The 13,481-nt window shown below is 38.7% G+C and overlaps 1 protein-coding gene across 3 annotated transcripts in view; it reads right to left on the bottom strand.

The window, feature by feature from the left end:
• Positions 1-1,034: 1,034 nt before the first annotated feature.
• Positions 1,035-13,481, bottom strand: part of glg1b (golgi glycoprotein 1b) — a 136,435-nt gene continuing 123,988 nt past the window's right edge. Inside the window, exons 23-26 of one of the 3 annotated variants that reach the window (XM_060923257.1) lie at positions 13,010-13,117; positions 10,198-10,318; positions 9,950-10,056; positions 1,035-2,545 (exon numbers count right to left, since the gene is read on the bottom strand). In XM_060923257.1, coding sequence (XP_060779240.1) covers positions 2,378-2,545; positions 9,950-10,056; positions 10,198-10,318; positions 13,010-13,117 — 504 coding nt within the window. In that variant the 3' untranslated portion in view covers positions 1,035-2,377. Of the gene's footprint in view, positions 2,546-4,886; positions 7,530-9,482; positions 9,837-9,949; positions 10,057-10,197; positions 10,319-13,009; positions 13,118-13,481 lie in introns of those variants that run through there. The other 2 variants (XM_060923258.1, XM_060923259.1) reach the window with 2 other exon arrangements.

Below are 13,481 nucleotides of genomic sequence, written 5' to 3'. Positions count from 1 at the left end.
ATGTCATTTAATGTTCGCGAGCCTCTCATTAACGTGGACAAATATATTGATATCGTGTTTGAAATTGACGTTTTTGAATAACGATAGACTGCAATATTTACCTCTTATTTAAGATGTGGAGACGTGATAATAGTCCACCCTCCCGCTCTCTCCATTCAGTCAGCGAACGTCACACAGGAAGTGAACCCCAGCGGGTCATAGAAACTTGCGCAGGAGAAGAATGACTTTTTTATTTGTAGGCTACGGAAACTTTGAGGAACGAAATAAAAACCGGTAACCATTATTTTTAATAAGCGTTTCTGTTCCGGAACATAAAAAATAATAAAGTTTCTGGTTTCGTTTCTGTTCCATGTGAAATAGAAAAAGTTCCCGGTTTTCGTTCCTTGAACCGGTTCAAAGCCCTGAGATGGACTGCTGGAAATCTGGGCACACTTCAAATTCAATTCATTCCAAGGCTTTAAAATTTAGAGGAGAGGAAATAAAAAGGACAAGTGGATGGATGGATGGAGCGATGACAAATTAAATGATAGAAAATACACAATTAAAAAAATGGACAGCAGAGAGCGAGAGGAAAAAAAAAAGTGCAATCAACATTCAAAGCAACTCTGAAATTTGGACTTTTCTGATATGTGATTTCTTTATAACAGCAACAACATTAATCCAAATGACTCGTGGCTTGTTTTTTGCTTTAAAAGCTGTTTAGTCCTCTTTGAGATAAAAACCACACACCTTTAGGCTTTTTATTAAACTCTGAATAAAGTTCTTCACATGATCAATCACTTGCAGATTAGAGAAGTTAATCTTAATTCCCTCTCACTTACTCGTCAAATCCCTGTTGGAGGAGGAAAAAAAAAAAGTGACCATGAAAAAACAAAGCGCGTCCTGAAATGACAAAACCATAACCCGAAGAGAGTCTCGCTCGGCGCTAAAAAAAGCGAGAAAGGATGTTTAAGCCATTTCCTCTCGGAGAGTCTTTTCATGAGGTGCCAAGTGTGAAAATGGAGACTGGATGGCAGGGGCGGGGGGGGGGGGGGGGGGGGGGGGGGGGTCACGAGGAAGACTAGATGTATTCTGAGTCGCCCCAAGTTCAAAAGGACACTCGTTCATTCACTAAAGAATATATTATTATACATACATGACATTTTATCGATGGAATAAAAACATGTTCTATTCCCTTCTAGCGGGTTTCATGCGTTTGATTTGATAGGGTGCAATATTGTTAGCGTATCGCTTATCCTACGTGTATTACCGTACGTCACTTTACCCAATGGAGAATGTTGAATATGGTTGCCAAGACAACATAACGTCACACGGCGGCGACGTAAAACTTCCTTGCTAACGCGTGAGCGACTGGGACGATTTGTAAACGCACATGGCCGCCAGATTTGCTTTGTTAAATACGGAAGATTTTGAGAGAATTTTGAAAGAGAAAGACGCGTTGAACCCCTGAAAGGAATGTGTACATAATAATAATGTCTGGCTTTTTTTCATGGTATATCAGATATATTCCACTCAGCCAGCATGATATTGAACGAGTCGAAGACTTGACGCCAGCCGATATTATTTAAACACAGTATGAACTTAACTTTTTTCTCCTGCTCTCGGCTTTGCGCATGACCCCGGTCCTCTATTCTAACCTTATTTTTTATAAAAATTTTTCCTAGGTGATTCATTTATTTAAAAATATTTACAGGAATTACATCGCCTCCAAAAAACTCCCAAGTTACAAATGTTCCTTTTCGTCTCCAGTTCACATTTTCACACAATCCTGACGACGTTCAGATCCAGTCATTTGAGACAACGGACTTTCACAGACTTTTTTTTTTTTCTTCTTCTTCTTTTTAAATGAAGCTGTATGGCTGGGCTTCTGAGCAGTAAACCTGCATATGTACAATATTTCAGAGTGCACAAGAAAGAAAAAAAATAAATCCTAGAGGAAAAAAAAAAAAAGCATTGTTATGCAATGGAGTCAAGAAAATAGTTGGCAAAATCTGTCCCCAACATGGCGTGTTTGTTTGCACAGTGAGTCAATCAAAATTAGGAAGAAAAAAAAAAAAAAGGAAACAAGGATAGCACAGATTAGCGTCCCAGAACGCTCCAGTTTGTTGACTTTTTGATGTGTATTCTGAGACTTTCACAGCAGGGGGCAGCGTGGAGCAGAATGAGCCTGTAGTGTGGCACGAACCCCACCACGAGTTTACTTACAGCGTCCCGAGTCAGGGATGAGAAAGCAGGACACTTCAGGATTAGAACAGTGGATAAGTGGTGAAAAGGTCTAGGCCTTCTTCTTCCTCCTCCTCCTCTTTTTTGTTATTTACTTATTTTATTTATTTTTTTTAGAACAAGTCTTGAGATGTACAAGCCCAGGATCCAGGCTCTACCTATCCTTCAGTTCCCTGGTCACGCGTTTAGTGATGCGTCCACACAGCAAGCCCACCAGGAAGAGGACACACACAGCGAGCGCAATCACTAACAGGATATAATTCTTGGAAGGAGACATCATCACTTGGAAGGCCAAGTCTGCAAAGCCTTCAGCAGGAGCCACCTGAGGAGGAGAAGAAATCGATTCATTTAACTGGTCAAAAGTCAGGCGGCTGGGTGTGTATCCGACTACAGATACGTCCACGTGAATACGTTTCGGTTTGAAAACGTCCAGACAAGCGATGGAGCTCAGTATCCAAAATTCGTCCATACTAACATACAACATGACCAATCTTCTAACCTTTAGCGGAAGCCATGGCTTAAAAGGTTAGAGAAGCAGCTTCAGGACCAAGAGGTCATTGGTTTGATTCCCTGAACCTGCAGGACCTTGAGCAAGGCACCGAACCCCCAGCTGCTCCCAAGGCTGCACACTACTGTGTAAAGATGGGATAAGAGGGTCTGCTAAAAGCCTGTAATGGAAAAGGGTCATGTGATAGGAGCATGACGAATCAGGGAAGGAAGGATACGCCGTCATGACTGACCAGACCCACTCAGGAAGCGAACGTGGGTGTCTGCGTCATCGGTTACAACGCAACCACGAAGGAGGAGTTTTCAAACTAAAACGGCAGCGTTTCCAAGAGTCTACATTTTATGGTCTTGAAAACTCCGGAGTAATCTAGACATCAAGTGTGAACATAGCAAAAGTGATGCATTTTAAAACTAAACCGTATTAAATGTGGACGTAGCCCACGTTTGGTCTGTTATACACGGTGCATTTGCATCATAATAATACACCATTACTGGAGTGTATTGTTTATACGGTCATGTAAAATGCACACGACGATCCATCAGATTAAAGCCTCTCATGAAATTTAACCCATTTTTTCCCCCCAATCTGGCTTCATCTTTAGATCATTACATTACAGGCATTTAGCAGACGCTCTTATCCAGAGCGAAATACAAAACACACCCAGAGCAGCAGTCAGGGGTTCGATGCCTTGCTCAAGGGCACTTCAGCCATTTGTACTGGGGCAGGGAATCAAACCAGCAACCTTTTGGTCCTAAACCTACTTTCTCCAGTCATTAGGCCATGGATAATTTTCCAATTCATAGGAAAAATCCTTCTTTACTAGTGTATAAGGATCTATCCCAGGGGTTTTTAAAGTGTGGGAGAGTCAGCCCCCCCTCAGAGAGCAAATAAACAGCGCCCCCCCCTTACAATTTTTGTTGTTGCTATACTTAATGTTCCATTCATATTTAAAAAATACGGTTGTACACTTTTTCTTTTGCTTTTTTAAAACCTCTTTTTTTATACACATTTTAAACATCTGTGCTTTTTTAAAACTTTTTTTTTTTTACACATTTTAAACATCTGTGCTTTTTTAAAAGCACTTTTTTTTTTTACACATTTTAAACATCTGTGCTTTTTAAAACCTTTTGTACACATTTTAAACATCTGTGCTTTTTTAAAACTTTTTTTTTTACATATTTTAAACATTGTGCTTTTTTAAAACTTTTTTTTTTACACATTTTAAACGTGCTTTTTTTAAAGCTTTTTTTTTTACACATTTTAAACATCTGTGCTTTTTAAAACCTCTTTTTTTTTTACACATTTTAAACATCTGTGCTTTTTTAAAACCTCTTTTTTACACATTTTAAACATCTGTGCTTTTTAAAACTTTTTTTTGACACATTTTAAACATCTGTGCTTTTTTTTTTAAAAAACATCTTGTTTTACACATTTTAAACATCTCATAGCATCGTTAGCTAGCACCTCTTGGCAGACAACACACTGGCAGTGGAGCATCTTCAGATCCAGTCCATGAAAATCCAAACTTTAAATAATCGTGGTCATACTTCCTTCTTTTTTTTTTGCTTGGCCCAGACTCTGTCTCCTCACTCACTGTAGCTTTAGGTACTAAAAATCGATCCATTTTGTCTCTGGCAAAGGCTAGCTGAAGTTCGCTAAATATCCGCAATAGTAACTTATTCTGGTTTATTTTTCCTCACGTTGCGCCGCCCCCCGAAGAACTCTGGCGCCCCCTAGGGGAGGCGCGCCCCACACTTTGAAAAGCCCTGATCTATCCCGTTACAAAGAGCAGCTTTCTGAAGGTATTTTGACTGCACGTTGACCTCTAAACTGCGAAAACAGTCTGAGACGGTTTCACTAGCTCTTTACATAACAGCAGCCAAACTGGTTTACCTGACCACCACTTCATTCACCGGAAGTAAACTCGCGCAGCGCAAAAAGTCACGTGACTGAATACGACCTTTAATGAAGGCAAGGCAAGTTTATTTATATAGCACATTTCATACACAATGGCAGTTCAATGTGCTTTACAGAAGTAAAAACAAAAACAGTAAACAATAGAGAAATAAAATTACATAAAATAATTTTATTTTTATTCTAAAACAATTAATTAAAAGAATTAAAAGAAAATAAGAATTAAACAATAGTAGAAATAAAATAATAAAATGAAGTAGAAGTTCAAATAGGAGGAGAAAAAAAAGAAACCAGTAGAATAGAATAAAGAATAAAATAGAATAAAGTTAAAATTAAAGTAAATTTAAAACATGCAGAGAAAGTAAAGATTATAAAAAATGTAAAGAAGACAATATTAATTATTTAACAGAAAGCATCTGAAAACAGCTTGGTCTTTAGTCTAGATTTGAAACTGCCAACAGCAGGAGCATTTTTAATGTCCTCTGGCAGTTGGTTCCATAGCTGTACTGCATAGTAGCTAAAAGCTGCTTCACCATACTTTGTTTTAACAACTGATTTTAATAGGAAATTTTTCTGTTTTGATCTGGTAGATCTGATTGGGTTAGGCCGCTGCAACATATCAGAGAGGTAATTGGGCCCTGTACCATTTAGAGATTTGTACACCAGCAGCAATACTTTAAAGTCAATTCTGTAGCTTACTGGAAGCCAGTGAAGGGACCTTAGAATTGGAGTAATGTGCTCTGTTCTTTTTGTTCGTGTGAGAACCCTAGCCGCTGCATTTTGAACCAGCTGAAGTCGTTTGATGGTCTTTTTTGGCAGGCCTGTGAAAAGGCCATTGCAGTAATCAACCCTACTAGAGATGAAGGCATGCATTAGTTTTTCCAGATCATTTTTTGACACAAGTCTTCTTAGTTTGGAAATGCTTTTTAGGTGATAAAATGCCGTTTTAGTGATTGCTTTCATGTGACTGTCAAAGTTTAGCTCGCTGTCAATGAAAACACCACGATTTTTAACCATTTCTTTAGTTTTAATCCCTTTTGTGTCAAGAATAGTGGTAATCCTGAGTCTTTCATCTTTTTTTTCCAAATAGAATTACTTCTGTTTTATCTGTGTTCAGCTGAAGAAAATTTTGACATCCAGCTGTTGATTTGATCGATACACTGGTAGAGACATTCAAGGGGGGCATAATCATTAGGTGATAGAGCAAGATAAATTTGGGTGTTATCTGCATAGCAGTGATACAAAATTGAATTTTTATTGATATTTTGCCCAAGTGGGAGCATATAAAGGTTGAAAAGTAATGGTCCAAGAATCGACCCCTGGGGGACACCACAGGTCAAGGACATTGACGTTGAGGAACAATTTCCCAGGGTAACAGAGAAGCTTCGATCTTTTAAGTATGAATTTAACCAATTGATAACTTTACCAGTCAATCCAACCCAGTGTTCAAGTCGATATAGCAGCATGTTGTGATCAACAGTATCAAAAGCTGCACTGAGGTCCAGTAATACCAGGACCGATGTTTTGCCTGCATCAGTATTAAGACGCATGTCATTTATAACTTTAATCAGCGCTGTTTCAGTGCTATGATTGGCACGAAATCCTGACAAAATTATCAAAACGGCTGTTTGCTATCAAGAAGGCAGTTAATTGATTGAAGACAATTTTTTCAAGGATTTTCCCGATGAATGGTAAATTTGATATTGGCCTGTAGTTATTTAATACTGAAGGATCCAGATTATTTTTTTTAAGAAGGGGCTTTACAACGGCTTTTTTTTAGGGACACAGGAACAACGCCAGTCTCCAGGGATGTATTTATAATTTGAAGCACATCTGTAATTATAAGCTGAAGAACAGATTTTAAAAAGTTGGTGGGCAGAATGTCCAATTCAGATGTTGAGGAACTGAGATTTTGTACAGTTTTTTCAAGAGTCTCAATCAATTAAACAAAATTCTGACATTGTGTTGAAGTTATCTATCTGTGTCATTGGTGATTGCAGTTTTTCAATTTTTTGCAACTGAGATATATTATGAGGAATATTCTGCCGTATTTTATCAATTTTACCTTTGAAAAAGGATGCAAACTCATTGCATTTATTAACTGAGAGAAGTTCAGGTGCTAATTGTGGTGGGGGATTAGTTAGCTTCTCTACTGCTGAAAATAGCACACGGGCATTGTTCATATTCCTGCTGATGATGTTGGAGAAGAAAGACTGTCTTGCTTTACGAATTTCATAATTATAATTACAAAGCATCTCTTTATGGATTTGATAATGAATGTGAAGTTTAGATTTGCGCCATTTTCTTTCAGTCTTTCTACATTCTCTCTTTAGCAGTTTAACAGCCGGGTACTGCTTCCATGGTGCTTTCTGCTTATCATTGACTCTTGATTTTGAATGGAGCAATATCATCCATAATTTGGGTCATATTTAAATTAAAAAATTCCAGTAAATCATCTACAGAGTCTGACATTTTGGTTGAGTTCTGAGAGAGAGCTTGCTCAAAGAGAGCACATGTGTTGTCTTTTATGACTCTCCTACCTATAGTCGTTGAGCTGTTCTGAATGTGAGGAGACATAGAAACATCAAAGAAAACAAAGAAATGATCGGATAAGGCCAGGTCAACAACAGTATTAGAAACAGTAAGACCCTTTGTGATGACGAGGTCAAGAGTATGACCACGAGAGTGGGTCGGCCCCTGTACATGTTGTACTAGGTTGAAGTTGTCAATAATTGCAAGTAGTTCTTTGGCATAAATGTTATCAGTATTATCTACATGCAAGTTAAGATCCCCAGATATAATAAGACAATCAAACTCTAAGCAAATGACTGATAACAGTTCACCAAACTCTTCAAGAAAGACTTTGGCTGAATGTCTCGGAGGCCTGTAAATAGTTAATAATAATATGTTAGGAGAGCATGTAACAAGTGCACATAAGTGTTCAAAGGACATAAAATCACCAAGTGAGGATTGTTTACATTGAAAAGAGACTTTGAATATATTTGCGATCCCTCCACCTTTCCCTTGTCGGGTAACATTCAAAAAATTAAAATTTGGGGGAGCTGCTTCAATAAGGGTGGAAGCACTATTTGCTTGATCCAGCCAGGTTTCAGTTAGAAGCAAAAAATCAAGATTGTGTTTGCAAATAAGATCATTAATTAAAAATGACTTGTTTAAAAGTGATCTAACGTTCAGAAGAGCTAGCTTTACAGAAAGTCTAGAAGTAATATCTGCTTGTGCACTCTGATGTGGTTTTAAAACAGGAAGGAGATTAGATTGGTTCACCCCCAGGGTTAAATGTGCTCTATGTTTTCTGTTTCTTATCAACACAGGAATAGAGAGTGGCATAGGCACATTGGGTCCTATCTGGTTTTCAACACTACACCCATTTGCAGGGACCCAGAGTACATCAAACAAGACTTTCTAAATGTTCCATTTGGTTTGAGGGTGAAAGGATTGGAGATGACATGTATCTTTTGGATGGTGAAAAAGATTTGTAGCCAGCTGAAAGTCCTGGGCGAACTGGGTACACTGCTTGTCGCGACAGATTTGGGCTGGAAAAAGAGAGTGTAGCCATTGGGAGCAATTTTTTCATGCTATTTGGGAAATCCATCCGAGGGGAAGTGGAGTCATCTGTCTTTGAATGCTGGGAGTCTTGCAAGTCAGATGTCTGTGTGTCCTTGATGACGACTTGCAAAGATGATTGTTTAGGCTTTGTAACTATGTCAGTCTGCGACATCTTATCAACTGTTTTCCTCAGTGCTGGCTGAGAAAAGATTGCAAGTTTGTAATGGTCTACTAAGACTTTGGCTCCAATACAGCTGAGTTCAGTGCTATTTGGCTTGTAAAATTCTCTGCGATTCCAGAAAAGGTTAAAATTGTCTATGAAGTTCATACCAAATGAAGAACAAGTTTTTCCAAGCCAGGTGTTAAGACTGAAGAGTCGAGAAAAAGCAAAACTTCCTCTCGCTGGGAGTGGGCCACTGATAAAAGATTGGATTCCAGTCCTATAGAGCTCGGAAAAAAGTTTTCTGAAATCATCTTGGACAAACAGCTGTTCTCTGAAAACATCATTTGCTCCCACATGCACAACAATACGTTTAATAGTTTTATGCTCGGACATGAGCTTCAAAATGCTGTCTTTGGTGTCAGAGATGGATGCATTTGGAAGACAACAAATAATCATCCCATAACCTTTTAACTGTCTTACAGTGGAATCACCAAGAACAAGGGTTGTGGGATCAGGTGGTGTTACGAGCTGCTTTTTGCCTCTTCTCACAGCTCTTCGATCTTGGTGCGATCTCTTTTTACTATGTGTTTGTCCACTTGAAAAATCCTCTTCCACATCCCTGAGGCATTCAAATTTGTTCTGAATCCTTATGGGCTGTGGATTTTCCATAGGATTGTAGATCCTATTGTAATTTGTAGAACGAGCTGGTGTTGAAGTAGTTACTCTTCTGTTTTTATTGTTGGGCTTACCACCCATCATTTGCCAGTTTTCTGTACTCACATTTTGTCCAGCTTGATTGATGAATTCTTCCACTTGATCTGCAATGTCCTCGGTCTGTCGGAGTGCAATCTCTGCATTCTCAGCCACTGTTTCTGTACTCCTTTCCTGAGATATCGCTTTTAATTTGTCCGTCTTTGGCAGAGCATTCATCTTTGATTCCAGAATAGAAATCCTCTGTTCTAGTTCCATGCATTTTCTGCAGGATTTTTTGCTTCCTGGCATTTTGTATTAAAAACTAACTTATCTTATAAAGATGAAAAAAAAAAAAGTGGAAATTAAATTAAAAGCTTATAAAGATGAAAAATAAAATGAGAAAAAAAAAATAGTGGAAATTCAATGAGAAAGTAAAGTATAGAAATAAAGATCAAGAAAGCAGGAGCAAAGCAAAGAAGCGTCCTACTCGCTTGAGTAGGAGGAGCAGAAGGCGATGATGGACAGGCTGGTTATTTTTACAACAGCTAAACCTCCATTCAGGATTTACACAATTGGCAGAAAAGCGTTCAAGGGACTCGACAATGGATTACGTTTATTTTTCTCGCCAATCCGCAAAACGCTTGCATAGTCGTATGTCATGACTCGCAAGCAGCCAGAACATCCTCCACATCTCTGCGAACTAGCATCTGAACTGTTCTCTCAATGCGATGGGCATTTAAACCGCTACGGTCTTGGATAGCTCCGCCTCTTCCAGCACATACAGTAGAAAAAATAAAAAAGTGGTTTCCTGTAGATGTCTAGAGTTCTAGCATGAATTGGATATTAATAGAACACTGAGCTTCAACTGATCATGAACCAACCTTGGCTGCGTAGCTCCACATATCTAGCCGGTCCTGCAGTCTCTTCTTACACTCAGGCTGCAGTCTCACCCGCTTGTCCTGGAGAGCCTCCATCAAGCAAGACATCTCTGAAACGAGGACGCAGTGGGGAACCGAGTCAGGCCACCGCATTCAATATTCCTGTATCACATAACTGATATACATGTTTAGAAAGGACACAATCCTGGAAGGTCTCTGAAAACCAGCTCGCTCGGCTTTCTTGTACTCACGTCGGCCTCGGCCGGGGGGTATCGCCGCGCACTGGTGCTTCAGGTCCAAGGCACAGGCTGTATGCAAGACGGGATCCACGAAAATGTCTGCTTTGCTCTCCTTGAGCATGTTCAAAACCTCCTGACAGAAATAAGCGATGAACGGTGAGCAGGGTTACAGTGAACAGGATGTAGAGGTGGAATGGAATAAAGAACATTACTCTATCCACATTCGCTGGATATGAGCAATCGCACGCTCCGATTGGCTACCCTACTACTAGGCTACCAGCTCATATACCGTGAGTAGAGAAAAACAAAAATGGCGGGGCATCTTGCTGAACCAACCGAGGACAAAATAAAACTACTTGAAAACAAATTAAAAAAAAAAAAAAGCAACAAAAAATATGGAATAAAAAAAGTATTTGATGGTAAGAACACATCTTTATTTTTCAAGCATTATTATTATTATCGCATTTTTCACAAACTGCTCCCGTCATTTCGCCGGTTTGTTTACATTCCAAGCGGAAATTATTTTGTCGAACGTTTCGGATAAAAGTTATTTACCGAATTTGAAAAGAGAAAAAAAGAAAAAGACTCCGTTTCTCAAAATCCAGTGAATGTGGATAGAATAAAACAGTTATTCCACTCAATCTCGTCATACGGCTTATATTATTATCTCATATACGACTCGATTTCGTGGAATAACTTAATGACACAAAAGCTCGTTTGAGCCAATGCTGTTGAGAACACGTTCAGGCTGATTAGCTTGGTCCAGAGTGTCAAGCATGTTTAAGAGAGCTTTTGCATATTTTTCACTGTTTTGTTTTTTTCCTTTCCCCAGATAGATATTACATGCATTCTTCTGTAAAGCGGTTCCAAGACAGTCAGTCGCTTTTGAAAGCATTGCACTGTGACGAGTATTAAAAAAAACCCAGCCAGTGTTCCGAAAAGTTCAACTTTGCAGAAAAGTACGACTGACAAAAATGGAGGAAAGTCAGAAAAAGTGAACTAATCTCAGGAGCTGAAGGAGTGCGTTCTGGTGGAGAGGATTCTCACGATCATTATTTTAACTTTGCACTGGAACTAGAAACAAAAAATGTGTTTGTTTTGTGAGGTTTATTGGTATAAAAGTCACAGGTCTGAATCTAACACCTGCAGAGTTTATAGTGTTCTAAAGGCTTAAATGTTTCGGCACACAAACGTCTTAATTTTCTGTCTTTCAAGCCGAAGCTCAGGGAAAACGTCGAACATTTATTAAGTAATTTTTAAAAGAATCTTTATTTTTATGATTAATAATATCAGCCATTTATTTTGTCCTTGCTCGGTTATATGGTTAGCGTGCAATTCGCAGGAGCTATTTGATCAGCAGTTTCTCCACAAAAAAAATAAAAAAAGTGATGCATTTTTCAAATCTCACTTCCCTCCACAACATCTGTAGTGTACAGTAGTGTGATTACCAGAGACAAGAATTTCAGCACATTTCCCTGTAAACCTCACTTAAACCTCCACTGAAGGTGCTGTGTGTAAAAATTTGTAAAAATTTAAAACAAAGTGGATTCCTCCTCCCCTCAGTCCAAAGAAAAGCATCAAAATGCTCATCTGCTTATGCTAATCTCACATGCTCTATAGATACAGTAGATAAAGTTTAGGTTGAAAACCATAACTGTAGTATTCCCATAAAGATGTGTATTTGGACAGGGCTTGACGTCACCAGTAGTCCGACTGTCCGGGACAACTAAATGTTTGGTCCAGACAAGTCAAACTGGCATCTGCCTGTCCGACGGGACGAGTTGAATATATTTGTTGAAAAATCACTAAATTTTCATAGTAATTATTTAAGAGTTACATCAATAAAGTTCAACAAATCTAGTTCAGTCCTCTCAGTGATCCGGCTGCGTTATTGTTTACGAAATTCCAGGGAAGCCGAGTACAGCGTGTGCAAAAATAACCACGTTGTAATATCTAAATACAGATTATTCATCGAAATCGGAGAAATGGCGATCAAATACCCGAATAAAATAAATCTCTGTAATGAATCTCCATTTCATTCAGACTTTCATTGTATTTTTCTTTTGTATGGTTCACATTAACCATCGCAAATGTCGTAAAATATTTAGTGGGAATTTTACGACAGTGCCGAACTTACTTGTGGTTTGTTTTCGTCATTGATTCCGTCATCCTCATCACGTCCAATTTGTTTTCTTTTGATTCATTTTGTCAAAAGAAGCTGAAAAAAAAAAAAAAAGACAATCCCCTCCCAAAAATATAAATAAATAAAAAGACAAAACAGAAACCAAACCGTCATATGAAAAGAAAAGGGAACGCAAGTTCCTTCCAAAATGACTCAAAAAGAAGAAAAACAAAGAAAGAGAGCCCCCTTTCACCTGGTGACCACAATGTTCTCATTCGTCTTAAAATTAAATTTATACTTACTGGATTAACCAAGATTTAACTTTATTTCCTCCAGAAGCTTTGAATTTAGGGGAGTCTAACTAAAACTGCACATCAGGTAATGGGTTACAACACCACACCATAATGGGGCATTGAATAGTTTGTGTTTACTGTTAGTTTAACTAAGTTTTAGTGAACAATTATAAACCATTAAAGCATAATGATAAAATCATAACTATACCGGCTTTTTGATAAACTTTGTTCGTTACTTTCCTTTCACTGAACTAGTAAATCCATAATAATAAAAAAAAGGTCAGGACAAGTGAAAAACCTTGCTGTGGATTAAAAAGTTAAATGCCGAGCCCTGTTGGATTACAGTATCGGCACTGCGGTGCATCAGGAAGCAAAGATCGCGTTTCTCCACCCTTTATTTGTTCTTTACCTTTTTGCAAGTGTCATGTTTGAGCTTCAGGAGGTTGGTCTTCAGACATTCCTCCACTTGGCCTGTTTGTTCTTGCGCAGCAGCTTCCTCTGCACACAACTCCATAATCTACAAAACACCAAGGCATGAGAGAGGCAGCGCAGTGAGGAATGGAGCTGTTGATGCAAAGGAAAGGCAGCAGTACGATCAATCATATCGGGTTTCGTTTCTTCAACACGTTTGTTTGGCTTGGATAAACGGACTTGATGAAATATGACAGCACCATTTCATGTTTCCTCATCTCATTCCTTTCTCAGTTATGGAGAGGAATCCTGGCACACTGAAAGGCGGTCATTCCAGGGGAATAATTTGAGGGGATACAACACATTTGAACAGTGATGTACAGAAAATGTGGCGGGATGAAAAGTAAAACCGTCGCTACACTCTTTTCATGAGGCTTCACCTGATTTCAGTTCTTAAAAAATATACACAC

The sequence above is a fragment of the Neoarius graeffei genome, chromosome 6 (assembly GCF_027579695.1).
Source record: "Neoarius graeffei isolate fNeoGra1 chromosome 6, fNeoGra1.pri, whole genome shotgun sequence".
Lineage (NCBI taxonomy): Eukaryota > Metazoa > Chordata > Actinopteri > Siluriformes > Ariidae > Neoarius > Neoarius graeffei.
This window is presented reverse-complemented; position numbering and strand designations above follow the sequence as displayed.